Source organism: Oreochromis niloticus, linkage group LG12, assembly GCF_001858045.2.
Source record: "Oreochromis niloticus isolate F11D_XX linkage group LG12, O_niloticus_UMD_NMBU, whole genome shotgun sequence".
NCBI classification, from domain to species: Eukaryota; Metazoa; Chordata; class Actinopteri; order Cichliformes; family Cichlidae; genus Oreochromis; species Oreochromis niloticus.
Genome location: NC_031977.2, coordinates 17,650,075 through 17,667,244, shown reverse-complemented (window position 1 = coordinate 17,667,244; position 17,170 = coordinate 17,650,075). Strand labels below are relative to the sequence as shown.

General features: G+C 41.2%; 1 protein-coding gene across 2 annotated transcripts; it reads right to left on the bottom strand.

The window, feature by feature from the left end:
• Nucleotides 1–5,182: 5,182 nt before the first annotated feature.
• On the bottom strand, nt 5,183–16,868 carry plekha2 (pleckstrin homology domain containing A2). 2 transcript variants are annotated; one of them, XM_013275342.3, is made up of 12 exons: nt 16,522–16,868; nt 13,885–14,045; nt 13,699–13,755; nt 13,252–13,300; nt 13,024–13,121; nt 11,783–11,914; nt 11,515–11,604; nt 11,359–11,427; nt 11,118–11,188; nt 9,559–9,622; nt 7,760–7,837; nt 5,183–7,570 (listed from the first exon to the last, which is right to left on the bottom strand). In XM_013275342.3, exons 2-12 carry the CDS (start codon nt 14,023–14,025, stop codon nt 7,199–7,201), a joined length of 1,221 nt encoding a protein of 406 aa, XP_013130796.1. In that variant the 5' UTR covers nt 14,026–14,045; nt 16,522–16,868; the 3' UTR covers nt 5,183–7,198. The 2 variants fall into 2 exon arrangements, with proteins under 2 accessions (XP_013130796.1, XP_005473342.1); XM_005473285.4 differs by having other exon boundaries at nt 5,183–7,642; nt 16,522–16,867.
• Nucleotides 16,869–17,170: the final 302 nt, after the last annotated feature.

Genomic DNA, 17,170 nt, shown 5'->3' with positions numbered 1-17,170 from the left:
GAAGGAGACTGTCGGCAAAGCTAGAGTAAAATGGAAATAAGAGAGACTGATTTTTAGACAAATTTTCATTCGTGTGTGAGCAATCTCCTCACACGAAAAGAAGACACTAGCTGATAACGGCTGGCAGATTTATTTATGTACTGATAGGTTTGTGCCATATTGGCGATTAAAGCACAAATATATATTCATATGTTAGGCTACTACATACCAAGAAAATGTGATGTGGATTTGGGTTGTTTCAAGATAAACCCCCAAATATAATCTCAAACGAGGCTACATACAGAGATCTTTTTATAGGAGATTATTCGGACACCGAGGGGGCCTATAGCAGCAACGGCATCGAGTTGACGCGAGCGCGCATCACTTTGACTGGATTACTGTAGATCCTGATAACCGGAGGCATCCAGAGTTGAAAGTTGAAGAGGTCACCGGGAGGTCAGCATTACACATTTCCACCATTCAGCTTCACTGCAATCTCTCCATTCAGCTTTTTTTTGTATTACTTACCAGATTTTCAGATTAATAATTTAAGCAAAATGTCCGAGATATTCGCGACATAACCATCTTAGACATGACAGGTGGACAAGGTCTAAAATAGCTTACCAGAAAATACTAGAGCTTACATATACTGACATACTGGCTTTGGATATAACACAACACCGCAGTTATTCGATACGCTAAGATTACTATATCAAATTAATGTAAAAATGTTATCTCCTGCAGAGAATTCTTGCGTATAAATAGCGCTCTTTTACGCACGAGAAAGTCTCGGGTTTAATCCACCTGCACGTGACTATGTTTTGGTTCAAATACGCAGTCATAATTGAAGCTCTTACCGTTTTGAATTATCCAAATCCCAGGTGTAGACCTCTGGCTACTGCAGTTTGGTCCACAGCCTCTCCTGCATAACGCGACAAGCGGGTACTGCAGCGAGCGCGCTGCCACTGGGAGAGACAGGGTCTGTACCCCTCTGTGTGTAATTGTGTGTGTGCTGGTGTGCGTTCATGTGTGTAAATGCAGATCCATCAAGTTTCCGAGCTGCTCGGACACCATGCCAATAAGCCTATCAGTATATACGCTCAGACGCACGCTACTTCTGTGCGTTTTAAGCTGGCGGTGACGATTAGATTACACGCAGCGTGGATTTTGATCTGATGAAATAAGTTATTCGCTGTTTTCCCACTGATTACCACACTGATGTGAAGTTTAGAATGAAAAGCTTCCATAGGCCACATGTTACACATTTTTAGTACCAGCCTAGCTTCTAAAGTCATTTCTAAACAATCATTTTTGGGAGGTGGAAAATGAAAATTCAAGAGAAGCTGCAGTAGATCATTTTGCTGATGTAACTGAGGCTATACAGTCTGGACAGATTAGCATTTCCCTGCCAGAAAGATCGGCCTGAATAATGTTTGTCACATTTATTATGTTTGTTTACAGAAGGCTTTTGTTTGTTGGAGCTCTTCGTGCGTCATTTTATAGTCCACTGGTCAAAGATTTTGCTTTTCAGCCGAAGTAATGAGTCAAAACTTCAACTTAAATATTTTTACCCAAAGAAAGACTCTTTTGCATTTCTTTAAAACTGTATTTGTGTGATGACACCGCTGGAACAACAGTCCTGCAGAAATAGGCTGGTCAGTTCCCACAATAAACTTTCTCAGAATTAACTTTTGGCTTAATTACTCACCTCATTTTAATCTATCCGAAACAGCAAACCGACATACAAACATACAAGATTTAAATATATATATATATATATATATTTCGAAGGTTTTCCTATGTAAAAGAAACATATTATTAATGTAATTCGGTTTTCAGGCTATTGGAAGGTTGTTGCAATCCGTTTATTTATTTAGAAAATTACAAGTATTTTCTCTATTCCTCAAAACATACGTTTTTTTAAAAGTTTAAATATAGTTTTCCAGAAATATTTGCTGAAAGTCAATTAATTATTAATATGGGCCTGCAAGCTAAAACGAAACCTGCCTAATTGCCGCTTAAAATGCACGCCGTTTAGCGCTCCTTTATAAGCGTTAAAAACATGATGATTTTTAAACCATTTTTCTATATACGGCATATAAATGTTTGTGATAATTAGATACGTCCAAATAACAACTTTGCAGAAATATTTCGGATTAATAACAAACTGCTGGCAAAACTACCAATTCTTAAAAAAAAATCTTACTTAACACGAGCGTTAATTTATAATTTAAATTATGAGTTTGAAACTTGTCTTTAAGAACAAATGTTCTTTTGTCTAACTATCCGATTGCTCTTAAAATGCAGGAAAATTTCTTTGAAAATAAAATATTTACTATTGGAAACCACATTTTTACAGGACACACACTTACACACACATGCCATTTTGAGCAATACGCAGCCTTGATAAAGTTCATGTTTAACTGAATATTTTTATGTATTTTCTATTTAAAACAGCCCCTCGTCTAATATTTTAATCTTTATTTTTGAGTCCTTAATCTCATTATTAAATTGGCTTCTTAGAGTATAACTCTTCCTTTGGTATGATCCTGTAGCTGCTTGGTCCACGCAGAAGAAAAGCTAGAGGCAACAGTTTGAATAAATGAGGTGGTGGTGGTTGCTGGAAGGCTCATTATTGTCCCATCCTGGCTTCAGCTGACTGGATCCTCTGTTCTCTGTCTGGAGGAAGTGGTGAAGGGGTCCCAGACCTCCTGCACTCAGCAGGTCTGTCTCACACACCTCCAGCTCGGCCAGAGTGAGTGTGTGCATGTGTGTGTGGCATTGGAGGGCAAGGTCAATCCATTTCTCTGCAAACAATCACATCACACAGGGCAAAATACATTCCAAACCCCCCCTGCCTCCAGTTTGTAAGGTGGTCTGATGTGGGAACAGCGGAGGGTGGAGGTTTGGCAGTGGTCCAGAGGGGGCCTCTGAGTCCAGATGAAGGAAAACCTGTTCCACATTAATATGACTTCATATTACACATGTTGGAAAGCCTCTGCTTTCTGCAGGGCACTAATTTAATGCTTTGCTCATCTGTAATATCAGAGAATTAACGGACTAATAACAGAGTAATATGACATCACGCTAAAAAGACTTATTTTCTTTATCTAAGCCATTCTCTAAAGGACTCCATACACACAAACACACACGCACACAAAAATCTATTCTTTACACATTAACTAGTTTAATCTGAATTATTAACTATTATTAATCCAAACTATAGGAACCCGAGAAAGTCTTGCAATTAGATGTAGTGTCACAGATACACTCTTGCAGAGCTTTACAACACTGTTACCCATGAATGAATGAACACTCTCAGTTTATTGACCTGTGGGCAAAACTATGTGGGTAACTCACCATCAAAGCTCTTGATGCTCAGCTTCTCTGAGACCTTAAGGGTCTGAAATAGAGCTTGTCACACAAACTTCAAGTCCCACTTGGATAGTCATGCCACAGTATCTATGTTTTTGCACTGGATTATATTCAAGGCCTATAAGCTATACAAAACACAAACTAACCCTTAAACCCCCAGAGAATCAAATTTATATGCAAAAGATTTCTTCTCTAGAACAAACTTGACCGAGTCTGTCTAGTTTTAATGTGTGTATTTTTATATAATACAGCCAGTCTGTGATTACTGATAGTACACTTATTTTCTAAACAAGTCTTTGTTTTGATTTGCCCTCCCTGGTTTTATTATTGTGCTTATATTTTGCAGGTGATTAGTGCGAAAATCACTGGGGAAATGCTGCAACTGTTCAGATTTATAACACTATTTCAGTGCTTTAATGCTGAAAGGCTTTACAGCTTCTTGTCAGACTTTTTAGGGGTTTTACAGCAAGTCACTGTAAGCTCATTGAACTACAAGCAAGCTGCTCAATGAGTGTTTTGACACGCCACGTAGTATGTTGAATGAAGTGAGGTGTATCACAGCTCCCTCTAGTGGTAATCTTCTGCAAACGGGGAACTAATTAAATAACTGGGAGCAGAAGAGATGATTATCATAAGCTGTCACAAGAAACAAATAAAACACGCTGTATTTGACTCCATCACTTACATACTCCTCACATCGGTGTCCAAGCAACAACAAGCTTTACTCTTGAAATCATTTCTGCTGAGAGAAATAATTTAATTTTGTAACATTTAAAATCACTAGAGTGTAACCAAAGTGAGCAGGAGGCAGAGAGAGAGAGAGTGCAGTGTGCTGCAGAGTCATTCATGTGGGAACATTAACATTTAGGGGAGCAGTGTGTCTGCCTGCCCTCATAGCTGCCTGTCACTCACAGGCATCAGACCGAAGTGCTGTGTGACCTTTAAGTTATGTTTGTGCAGACAGGAAAAAGAAGTTCAACCTCGAAGGCTTCCACCGTGATGCTGTATTTCCAGACATTTATCGCTTTGTTTCTCAAACTATGAACAAACTCAGAGGCAAGAAACTCCTCAGATTACTTCTGAGCTTTCTATGTTGTTTTCAAGTTTCAGATCCACACAGTTAAGGAAGTTTTTAAACCTGGAGGTTGTACACAGGTACACGTTCCCCAGAATGTCACCCTCCATCCGCTTCATTATATTTTTTCTTTCCTAAACCTCGTGAAACTTTCGGCACTGGCTTCATCTTCACTTTTCCTGCCACATGTTTCTGCTTGGATTTCTCTCATTACCTCCAGGAGCTTTGTCTTTAACAGACTGAAAACTCATTTCAACACAGCTGACATTTCACGAGCACTGAGGGCCTTTTTACCTATACTGACACACTTTAAGCTGTTCAGTTGGAGACATTTCACCCTCACCAGCCGCACAGCTGCACTAGGAGGCACAGAGGGAAGTGGACAGAGGTCAGGACAGAGTTTTAGGGCGATTTATCTAATGGACTTTGCACTGGATGTGTGAAACACTTCGCTTAACTCAGCCTCTGGCCACTCAATTGGCGTATGCATGCATGCTCGTGTTTGTGTCTATATGTCATGCATGTGTTTTAAGGTGACAGTGTTAAAGGGCAAGTGGGCTGGCTCTGACCCTTTGAATGTTTGGAAGTTGGGGATTTTCACCCTTTACAGAGAAAACACATAAGTTTTTAAGATTCACCAGCATCACTTCGATCAAAAGGTAATTTAGGTTTAAACTCTGCATGGGCATATAAGGCATTACATGGCAGAAGGCAGGAAAGTCGTAAACCTTAAAGAGCAAAAACAGCCTAAACTAGACAAATAAAAAGCCTTGTTTTATTCACAAGAAAGAAAATTAAGATTAATTGCAGGCAGATGAGTGCACATAGCTTAAGAAAACGGAAACAGGAATAAATCTGGCACCACATCAATGAAATCTCAAGGTGAACCGAATAAGGGTGTAAAAAAAAACAAAGACAAACAAACAAAAGGCATAATCTAAGAGGAAACTGTAGTACATGGTGTGAAAGCTGTGACAAAACAAGAAAAAAAACACAAGTAAAAATAAGAAACACAAAGTGCAGATAAAATTACCCAAGGCAGTCGCAAATCTTCCCACATAATTCTCCAAAAAGAAAATTGCTTTACCAACAACTGAGCTAAATTAGTACCATGAAAACACTACAGTATTAGTATGGTACCGTGTTAAAACCAAATGGAAGAGTCACAGCTTACTGAAAATTGATCTTTACGCCAAATATTAATATTAAGAGTGGTGGTTACAAAAGCCCTGAGAGGCAAGCAAGAACAAAAAAAAATGCAGAGATCCATTTGCAAACTCTAACTTGTTCTCCATCCTGGGTTTATGAAAAACAAGGCCTGGTTTGGCAAGGTTCATTTTCTAAATTAAATTTTCTAAATTTCCCCCTAAAATGCTGGCACATTAAAAAAAAGAGGCAAAGGCTGCCAGTGTCAGAACCATTCTTCCAACTCACTTTCTTCTCATGTTGGAAAACAGCTGGAAGAAAAAACATTTTGTGAGAAAAACATGATTTTCTGTTTGTTTTTTTCCACTGAAAACAAGTGAAAAAAAACTTTTTTCCTGCTCTTTGCCGTTTCTGTAATACTTATATCGGCCATGAGAGGGTGACAGGTCCCACTGTGCCACGTTCTAACTAAGCTAAAAGCATTTATGTTAATTTCTTCATTCACTCTTAAAATAAAAGCACATATATTATGTCTTAAGAACTTATCTAAAGTTCCCATCTTGCTTTTCTTTTGACGTATGTAGGTGGGTTGGGTTTTCCCAGCATGCCAGCAGACACAAGCTGAAGTAAATTGTGTTGATACAGATGTTATCGCGCACACAGTCATTAGTGTTACTCTTCTTCGCATCAACTGTACAATCTTCCTAGTACCTTAGAGTTGCTGTTGTGGAAGGCGTGTCGAGCCATGGGTGGACTTGTGTGCTCCCTTTAAGACACAATAATCCAACTAAAGACAAAGCATGTCTGGCTTTGTCTGCCTTAAAAATGGAGTGTTGGCGTAATGTGGCTGAAATAACTATTGCAAAAGCAAAGCCTTTCAGAAAGAGAGAGAAAATAGACGACATTTAGCAAAAAGTGAATGAAATGTAAAAAATGTTAGCCGTTCTTAATTCATACACGCAAGAGAAGAAACAACATAGAGCAGGTTTAGAAATGGATCACCAGATTTTTTTCCCCCTTTACTTGCCTCTGAGGGTTTTCATGGCAAAACACATGAAAGACAACAGGTATAAAATGCTTGTTAATTATTATGTGAAGTTTTTCCACACGTGATGCCCCTCAAGAGCAAAGAAGGAAAACACTGCTGGGCCCGAAAAGAAAAGGAAAAAAAAAGAAACACAACCGTCTGATACATTTAAAAACAAAAACAAGCTTGGATATAAAAATATAATGTGGATGTGAACACTTGTAGCTGGGTGATAATGTGGTCCTGCTGATAGGAGCAAAGCAACAGTGTGAAAAGCGCGCGCCATCATTTTACCGTCGGTAATAATCAACAAAATCATTCAAGTTTTCAGAGGAAGTTACACTTACAAAAAAGGAAAAAGAAAACACTCCGTCTTATCTGTTCACAGTCCTGTGTACAACAAACACTGCCTCTTAGCCTTCCTGCAGCCGCGTGCATCCTTCATCTACATAACTGCTACTTCACCAGTAGGGGGCGCCAAGCTCATGGACTGGCATTGAGGCAGATGGTCACAGTGGCCCTTCAATAGGAGTCACATTCATTTAAAAACAGGTGTCAGCGCAGCCCACGCAGGAGTCTCCTCAAACATCTCGGGATTACACGTCTGTGGTGCGGAGGCTGTCGTCATCCAGGCTGAAGGGAAAGCTGCAGCCGGTTTGAGGCTGAGGCTGCGAGCGGTGCCTTCGACGCCCACTCGCCGCATCTGCGGATGCTGTGAGCATCCCCAGTCCACTGGCCGAAGGTGCTGGATGCGTGATGGGGCAAGCATTTTGGGTAGAGAGGGAGTTTGAGGAGGAGGAAGCAGACGAGGAGGTGGACGAAGAGGAGAGTGGCACAGAGCTGAAGGCGCTGTCATCATCCTCGTTATCCATGATAGACGGTTCGCACGATGGAACGGGCGTCCAAGGCTGCCATCCTGGCGCCACAGAGCAGGACTTCACCAGCTGAGGTCTCCTATCTGCTTCACTCTGCGAACCACGAGATGTAGAGGAAGGATTGTAACTCCGATAGCACGAAGAAGCACGTTTAAAAGAAAAACCCTGCAATTAAAGAGACAAAAGCATCCCCGCTGTCAATCGTAAGCAAGGATTTACACTTTTCTCCCAATAACCTCTAGCTAGAAGTAAAGAATTATCCATTTCTGAAGACAGAGTTACCTTAGAGGGACCCCTGAAATCCTGGATCTTCATCTGAATGTCCCTGATCCAACCATGCATTTCCTCTGGCGAGTCTGTCTGTAGAGAGAAAGGGCCCATGTTATGTTTCACGGTAGCTTTTGTGCCAGTTACCTGCCCTTTTAAAGAATAAGGCCAAAACACAATAACAGCAGTTGTCACAAGGCGCTCTATACTGTAAGGTAAAGATCCAACAATCAAACAATACGCTATGAGCAACCACCTGGCAATGGGGGAAAGGAAGAACTCCCTTTTAACAGGAAGAAGCCTCCAACAGAACCAGGCTCAAATGACCCACCTGCCAAAGGCAAAGCACCACAGCTCACTTCAGCAGGTAGTGAGGCATCAGCAAAGATAGTGCTGGTGTTTGACAGCAACACAAATATTAATTCTTCATTTCCAATCAGAACATATTACATGAGCTGATTTCTACAAATCAGAGATGTATGAACATCAGTGTATATATATATATATAAATCTTCATATACAAGGTCTTGAATAATCAGGTCCCAAAAATAGAACAGAAGGCAGAACCTTCAGCTTCCCTCATTTGTGGAACAAGCTCCACAGACAAATTCCAAACTGGCAACCCTGGACACTCTTGTCCCTTTTTAAGGGACAAGAGCTTAAACTTAAGATTGGCTCACATGACCCCGTACCCTTCCTTAGTTACACTACAATACATCTAGGCTGCTGGTGTGCACTGAGCATTTCTTCTTCACTCTCTGTGTGTTTATACACCATTTTGCACTTAATCATTAGTTATTAATAATCTGTGGCTAATCTGGCTATCTGACTATTGCTCCTTTTATTAATTTTGTTCTTTGTAAGGTAACCTTGGGTTTCTGAAAGGCACCCTCAAATAAAATTTATTATCATCATTATTATTATTAGTAGTAGTAGTATTATTATTATCATCTTTCCTCCTGTCCCCCTCTCCCAACCATAACTGGTCTTGGCAGATCGCTACCCCTTAGCCTGATTCTGCCAGAGTTGTCTTCCTGTTAAAAGCGAGTTTTTCCTTCCCACTGTCGTCAGCTGCGTGCTGATAGGGGTCGTCTGATTGTTCGGGTTTTCTATTATTGTAGGGTCTTCAATTTAAAAGCACCTTAAGGCAACCATTTGGCGCTACATGGGAATTGGTTGATGTTATCAGAAAAAAAAGCTAGAACAGTACTCAAAAATTATCCTCGGCGGTAACTGTACCTATACGCCAGGAGATCACCATCCGCTCTCAAGCTATTAAAAGGTCTGTAAAAAAAGACTCCAATATTCATCTGTATTTTAGTTTAGATCACTTTTTATTACAGTGTCCACACACAGAATGAGGAGTTGTGGTTATCCTGTTCTTATTTACTTCGGTCTATTATTTGTTTTTCACACTTCCTTTTTTTTCCTTGCACAAACAAACAAAAGCGCTCATGCCTGCAGTCTGTCTCTATCCCCGCACTTCCTATCTGATCCAGTCCCAAACGCCCCGTCAGCTGTTCTCCCAGGGGAGAGGAGGGGGAACGGATATTATTGTTGTTATGGTAACAGATGGCTGTGCCCCTTTCACAAAAACAAACTTCGCATGCTCCTTAAAAAAGCGACTGCGCCACACTTCAGCAGCAGAGCATTTAGAAAAAAACATGTCCACAGATCAGGACGGAGTCACCGGGGAATACAGAGCTTCTCTGTTCTTATTCAAATATCTAAAAATACAACAGGGACGTTCCCTTCATTTCATGAATGCAGGCCTTTTTTTAATGAGTGTATACAAAAGGAGAACAAGGTTTTACCTGAATGTAGAAAGTTCGGCTACTGGTGATGATCTCAAAGAGGTTGTCTCTCAGCAGGAGCTCCCTGATGGACGCAAAAAGTTAAAACTTAAAGCAGCTAAACAAAGGGACAAAAGCTAGAGTGTGTTTGACAGTGTCATTTACAATACGTATACATTCAAGTTCAGCAAATATATACAAATGAATCTAATAGGTTTGCAACTGAAGCTTAACTTCAAGCCTAAGTTGACTAATTATTAGGGAGAAAGACAGGTTTCAACAGAGGGGGAAAACACTGTGCATACAATAAGACGGTAGACATGAAAATAAAGTTTGCTTGTAATGCCCATTTATAAAAACTCCAAAAGCTCATGACAAAGATCTGAAAAAAATATTTTCCATGCATTTTTTAAGACCATCCACAACTTCTCCAGCTGTCAAGTTGTATTCACAACTTTAATACTGGATCATGAGCTAAAACTCACACCTGTGCAGCAGAAGCTGAGGTTTATCCTGCACTGATATTTAAAAGGGGACAGACGATGATCATTCGCAGTTCCATATATCCGTGGACTCTTGACTACAATAACTGTGAAGTTACCGCTCTAAATATTTCTTAATTTTCTGCAACGGATGTAATCTCCCTGTAATTAAATGGGATTTCAACATATTTCATTTTAAAGTGTAATGTAATTATATTTACCTACAAATACTTAAATGTATGTACACTAGAATAAATAGAAACTAGAAATGATACTGTAAGTAATTTTAGATACTGTGTAATTTCTTGGTCATTTTATGGATAAACAAACAATATTTGCCCCATCTCATACTGTAAGTATGCGGTACTTTTTGGGGCACGGGCCGTATTATGGACTGCGTTTCAGTTATGCTATACTTAAAATTACTCATGTACTGCATAAAATTATGCAATTACTTCTGTTTCCTGTAAAATCCTGACTTGTTAACACCTTTGCTGGTCTGCCTACATTTACGCATTTATAGGGAAATATAATTAGATTGTAATTTCAAATAAAAAACTTCCATTTAATTACAGAGGAATTACACTTTTAGTCATGGAGCATATTATAAAGTGTTCCCTAATTTTCTAATACTGAGCCATGGTGCAGTTCCTCAGTTTTGCTCCCTTTGAGCCGGCTGCCTTCTGATTAGCTGCCTCTTGCAAACAGAAGGTTTGCTGAGCAGGTGAGAGGAGCTTCTCTGAGAAGGCTCACAGAGCTATGAGTAGAAAAAAAAAAATCTGGGTTTAGAGCAGACTGAAGCCTAAATGTTTGGCTCATAAGGATCACATGTTGACCTCATTATTTCAAACTTTCACTACCTTTGTTCACACCATTTATAAGTTATATTTAAGGGCCCCCTTTAATTCCTGTGAAACTAATGTAAACTTGATAAGGATAAACTTGTCCATACATGCAATGCAACACTTTAAAACCGGTTAAGAGTGCATCATCTGCTCATATGCAAGTATTCAGAATTGTTTACATAGTATAGAGATAACCAGACAGAGAGAAAGCAAAAATGCTGGCAGACTCAGACAACTTTCATGTTTTACTCACCCCGACTTGACGAGGCATTCATGCACCTTCTGAATGTCCCTCAGTGGAATAGATCGGATAAAATCTTTCTCCTAGGAAAGATTTTTTGTTTTTGTATTATTGTGAGTTATTTTTTAATGTTTTGGCTTCTATAACACAGTAGTTTTCCAAATTTTGGGACAAACTATATTCAGACAAAGATAGCAGTCACTCTTAAGCATGCATAAACAGGGCCAAAAACATGAAAACCCTGGTTTCTCACCGACTCAGTCTTGTAGTAATTGACTGCGTTGTCATCCAGGGTGAAAAACCGCCTCTTCCAGCTCTTCCTCTGAAACACATACCACATTACCATTTCCACACTCATGCTGTTTTTTACTCCGACTCAGTCTCAGTCTGAACCTGTTATGAGACTCACCACATTTCCCTGTTTAACACAGTAACCACATCTCAGCAAACCCGGCCGGTTGCCCTTCCTCTCTCTCCCTTCCGTCTCTTCGTTGTCGTTCTGAAACATTTCATGAAAACCATCTTTATTATCACTTTAGATATCATAGTCACGGAAACCACCACTGTCGATAACTCAGACTAGCTTAGCACACCGCATTTTTGTGTGCTTTTGCCACAGTTTTGATTCTTATAATGCTAAAAAAAAGTGTGCGTGTGTGTGTGTCCTATCATTTTACCTGTATAGGAGTGTGCACCACCACGCCGCCAATAATCTCAGCCTTGTAGGCCTGTTGTCTCTTCCCTCCTTGAGCATCACTGATCACCGTGGTTACATCAGGCCTCACAGATGCAGGGCAAGACTTCGGCACCTGTGAACAGACGGGACACCTCTGAGAGCAAATAAAAGGACTTGATTGTTTAATTTCCACAGCCGCTCTTCCTCACTCTGGGAATACTGTCTTAGTCATACGCTCGCCACAACACCGTGACTGTTTTACTGCAGAGTTAACTGAAAAACACCTTGAATGTGATCGGCTGTGAAAGATTGCAAGCTTTCTCAAAGTCCACTGATGCACCAAGTGCAACCAAGTGTATCCAAGCAAATAAAGCCCACCAGACACACAAATGTTAGCGTGGGGTGTATAGCGAGTAGGGAGCAGGAAAAGAAAAACAGATTTGCAGGTGCATGCTGGTCATACAGTAAAAACAATAGTAGGGCTGTGTGATGCTGTGCTGCATTTTCTGCTTTTAGATCCATTATCTAGCCTACAGTTTCCCAAAACTGGCCAAACAGCTGAATCATCCAGCTAAATGTATAATTTCCTAATAAACTGCAACACATCTAGCTCAAACAGACAAATATGAAGAGATGCATTTTAATAACTTTACTTTCCCCCCCCCCCCCCCATGTGCTACTTTATCCCTGCAATTATATCATGATTTCCTTTTTTACACTCGCTCAGAAAAAGAAAAAGAAAAGACGAAAGAAAAAAAAGGCGGCAGAGCGGCCCTGCCCTCGATGGGGAAGTGAAAAAGAGTGAACAGTGCCGCTTCCTGTGTCAGTGAGCAGGTGAGAGAGGCAGAGAAACACTCTTCTCTGTTACCTTCCATCAGAAGACATCTGAATATCACTGATCAACGAGGCTCCTGGACATTTCATTGAGCTCACACAAATATTATGCAAATACATATGAACAAGTTTCGACACCTTCACCGCAGTGACGTTTGTGTTATCATTCGTTTTCTTGCACAGTTTCCTCATTCAGCAATGTGTGTGTGTGTGTGTCTGTGTGTGTGCGTGAAGGGGGATCTGTGGGCAATGGGCTGGCATTTGCAGCCGCCTGGGTCGAACTGGTTTCAGTCCCACCGCAGCAAAATTGCAGCTTCCTGCACTCAGGTGGAAACAACCCCCACCCCTCCCACCCCAACACCACCAATAACTGCTAGATCAAGCATTTTCTCATGTAACGGCACTTACTGTTATCTTGCTGGCCTTGTTGAGAGCAGCCACCCAGTCTCTCATGTCGGTCACATCATTGGCTTGCAGGAAGTACCGTCGCGAAAGTGCATTGATGACTGCCGGAGAAGAAATCAGTTCCGTGAATATCCACAATAAGTGGAATGGACAATATTATCACACATGGGAGATTATGTAATTTCGAACCATTTCATCAGCATCACTCTGTTCCTCCCTAAAAAAACTCACCAAAGCAGAACTCTGTCTTGGGCTTTTGCTTTGTTGTAGCTTCACTCACCTGAGGATAGAAGAAGAGAAAAGAAATGTGAATATAAACTGAAAGGAGTGAAAAAAAAAAACAGAGGAATTTTTGACATAGATCTGACTGAGTGTCCAGGGAGAAGCTGTCAGCGCTGCAGTGCAGAGGAGCCAGATGTCATTATCTGTGGTTACCTCAGTGAGCGCGCTGACATCTGGAAAACTTCACAGCGTCTGCCTCGGCTCTGCGCTGCATGTGACCGTTAACTAGAGATAACTCTGACCTCTTTGTGTATCTATGAACTCTTGCACGAATTTGCATGCTATTTGTGTGTAGTCTGTGAATTCTTGTGTGCTCGCATTTTAGATATCTAAGTTGGTGCGCTGGACTTTACTGTATGCAACCACACTGCGGAGTCAGTCATGAAAGTGGTTTACCTTAGAGATGTAGGTTAACTTCAAGCTGCCAACAGAGCTGGCTCCACTGGGCAGGTTCTGCATACAAACACAAATACACAGACTCGTCGTTAGCTCAGAGTCCAAGGTTATATGGCCACTATTGGTCAATTTCATTTCCTCTTGCTGTTTGTGAAAGTGTGGGTTGTGCATGCGCGTGTGGAGCACCTGAGGGTTGTCCATATACCACAGCAGTGCATTTCCCTGCGTGTCAAGGATGAAGTATCGTCTCTGGAAGCGGCAGCTGTTCTCCTTCTCTTCGATGTCCAGGAAGCCGCACACACGGTTCAACCGGTCCACGTACGGCATGCTGTCGATATCACATATCACTGAGGACAGACGGACAGTTAGGAAGAGAAAGACTCAAGTGAGATGGACAAAGAGAGACAACATGTGAAGGGAGCAACAGGAGGCAAAGACAGGCAGATGTGGAGGATAAATCATCTTTCATTTAGTGTTCAAGCGCACACAAGCATGCATGCGCGCACACACGCAGGAAGGAATAGACCACTCGCACTCAGCAGTTTTTCATGTGACGTGATTGAGGCTGTGCAGCAAACCCTGAAGCCTGAGGCTGAGCTGAGGCCCTCCACCACAGCCAAAAATTACAGACTGCACTCATGATCTGCACACACGCACATTTCCATTGGCCAGAGAAGAGAGAGGAGCAAGGAGAGAGGAGAGGGAGGAAAGGCAGGGAGCAAGGGAGGGAAGAAAGAAGATGAGAGGAGGGGGAGAAAGCTGGTGAGATGTGTTCATTGAAACGATGCCATGCGTGTGAATCACCGAGCTGCTGACTGATTCCTCAACACAGTCGAGGCTCATTCAGCTCAGAGAGCCTCAGTTCTATAGACTTTCAATTACATTTTATCAATTGGCAGACATCTCATAGTATTTATTTTTCTAATGGTTGACCACAAGGCTTCTGGCTTCATTTATATTCTTGTCCTCCTTAAGTTGCCAAAGGAACTTTCACTGTTGACGGTGCCTCTTTTGCATCTCTGTCGACTTAATGTGAAGTAATCACAAAGACAAACTCCAAAGTTGGATGCACCCAGTAAAATAAATAATCACATAAATTAATAGATCCATTTGGAAGATCCTTACTTTACCAGATTCGAATCTACGGAAAAACTTGAATGTAATGAGGCCACAAAGGTAATATGATGGCAAACTAGGCCACATCTGTGACTGATCTTTTTATACAGGACCAAAAATTATAACGTGACAGTCATATAAAATACATAATCAAGACTGAATGGCCGTGCGCCCTGCCAGTACTTTTTTTACGGGCTCGTCCTGGCTCGGAAGCCTTCAGGAGATGGAAATTATCAACATTTCCATGAAAATATTCAGACAACCCACTCAGAGGAACAGAAGACAAACACAGACTATGTCTTCACCATGCCGATGACTCTCCAGTGAATCTATTTTTGAGTTCATGGGTAAGAAAATGTTTCATTTTGAAACTGCTTTGAAAAAATTAGTGGGTTGTGCTTCTGATGTGTTAGTCTGCTGCTATTTAAATAGGTCAAAGATACAGAAGCGCTCTGCAGAAAGTCTTGTTGTAATGGAAAAATGAAAATGATGCCACAGAGGTCAGCTCTGACAGTAGCACAATCCCCACACATGCACCCATGTGCACATTAAACCATTTTGGGCATCAGAAAACATCTGGCTTAGCCATTATAAAGACAAGCAGCGGCGAAGCTGTGGCATCTTTGGCAAAACTACATTGACAAATGTCATTTCAACTGTCTTTACATTTCTATCAAGTACCTTAGCTTTGAAACGTGGCAGGATAATATACACAGAGCAATTATCAGTTTGTGTGCAGGAAAACAGAACGTACAGATCACAGCAGCGATATTAGTTGACTTATACCACATCCAAGGTAATGAAGTAAAACCCACCTACAGCACCTTTACATATCTGCTTCATCTGTGTGCAAGCACAACACAGTCTGGCAGAAACTGATAGTAAATCTCTTAGACCAACCTGTGGCATGTCTGAGAGGTTTAGTCATGTTCTTCTTAATCGTTGGGGGAACTTGTTACAGACTTATTACAGCACTGTAGCATCTTTTGTTCTGCCTGGTAAATGCTTTACTTTGTTCTCAGATTTATCAAAGTTCACCCCAGAGCTGCTAAAGACAGGCTCGGTAGTTCTTCCTCTGGCATTTGAGTTAACTTGGAGGTGTGAAAACGGTGAATAGCTCTTTAATTTAAAAAAAAAAAAAAAGTACAAATAAAAATACAGTTTGTTGTGTCATCAAACAATCTTCACCCAAGTAGTTTCCACACTCCCTACAATCACTTTATGTAAAATTTAATAAATAAAATGATCTTAAAGGATTATACAGAAACAGAAATCCGGATCTTGAAATCCGGAACACAACTGGGGGGTTTTCGTGTAGTCTATTTTAAGATGTTTGGCATTTTGTGGACCAGTTAATCGAGCAAATCGTTTAACTGACAGTAAAAGCAGCTGCGTGCAGCACGCCCCTGGATACCAAGCTTGACTGCCATGCGCGTGCATTTCCAACGTGATTATGAGCATGCAATGAAAAGTGTCAAAATGTGATCAGGCGCAATTACTCAGCAACACCTGACAGACATTACATTTGTTCAGCTCAGATGACCTGCACTGACTCACCAGATCCAACGACTCAACGGCCAGCCACACCTACTGTACCACACGCCCGCGCGCAAACACACACATACATACATACATACATACATACATACATACATACACACACACACACACACAAAGTCAGAAAGTACCCCTGTCGACTTAACTTACCCGCTATGGAGAGTCGGCGTGCGCCAAAGCCAGCGCCCCGCAGGGCTACGAAGCAGCGGAGAGAGACACGAGTTTGGTGAACAGGAGCATGCTAAATAAAGTTTTAAAAACCTAAAATAAGCCGTGGATATTCGCAAGACCGGCGTGCGTGAAACTCCGACACCCTCTTCAATTTGTTTGTGTGATCCGATTACAGAAGACTTGTCCTTTTTTCCGGGTTGGACGTTTCGTTATTAGAATAAACCAGCCCCGGATGTGATCTATGCGTCCCCTGAGCACAAGCAGGGCTCTCCTCCTCCTCCTCCTCCTCCTGTCTGCTGCTGCTTTAATCTAAACAGGTCTTTTTTTTTCTCACACACACACACACTCTCTCTGCTTTTATCTTCAGTTTTAAGTTGAAAAAAAAAAGTGTGGCAATTTTGAGAGCTGGGACAAACACGAGACGCACACGCTCAGATGAACCCGGTAGTTCACACAGAACAGCTGAAAGGGAAGGGAGTGTAAACCTGGATAAACAGGAATACAAGACTCATAGTGTCATTACCGCTGGTAGGTGAGGCTGACAGGTGCGAGATGTTATGCCAAAAACAGTTGGTGCTTTAAAAATATATATAAAGTAAACCTAAAGTTAAAGGTTCTCCACCAAAAA

Coding starts and splice junctions, on each gene's coding strand:
- plekha2 (XM_005473285.4), bottom strand. CDS start 14,025: ATGCCGTACGTGGACCGGTTGAACCGTGTGTGCGGCTTCCTGGACATC. Junction 11,915..13,023: donor ACAAGGCCAGCAAGATAACA/GTAAGTGCCGTT, acceptor GTCTGTTCACAG/GTGCCGAAGTCTTGCCCTGC. Junction 11,428..11,514: donor GTGTTAAACAGGGAAATGTG/GTGAGTCTCATA, acceptor TATGTGTTTCAG/AGGAAGAGCTGGAAGAGGCG.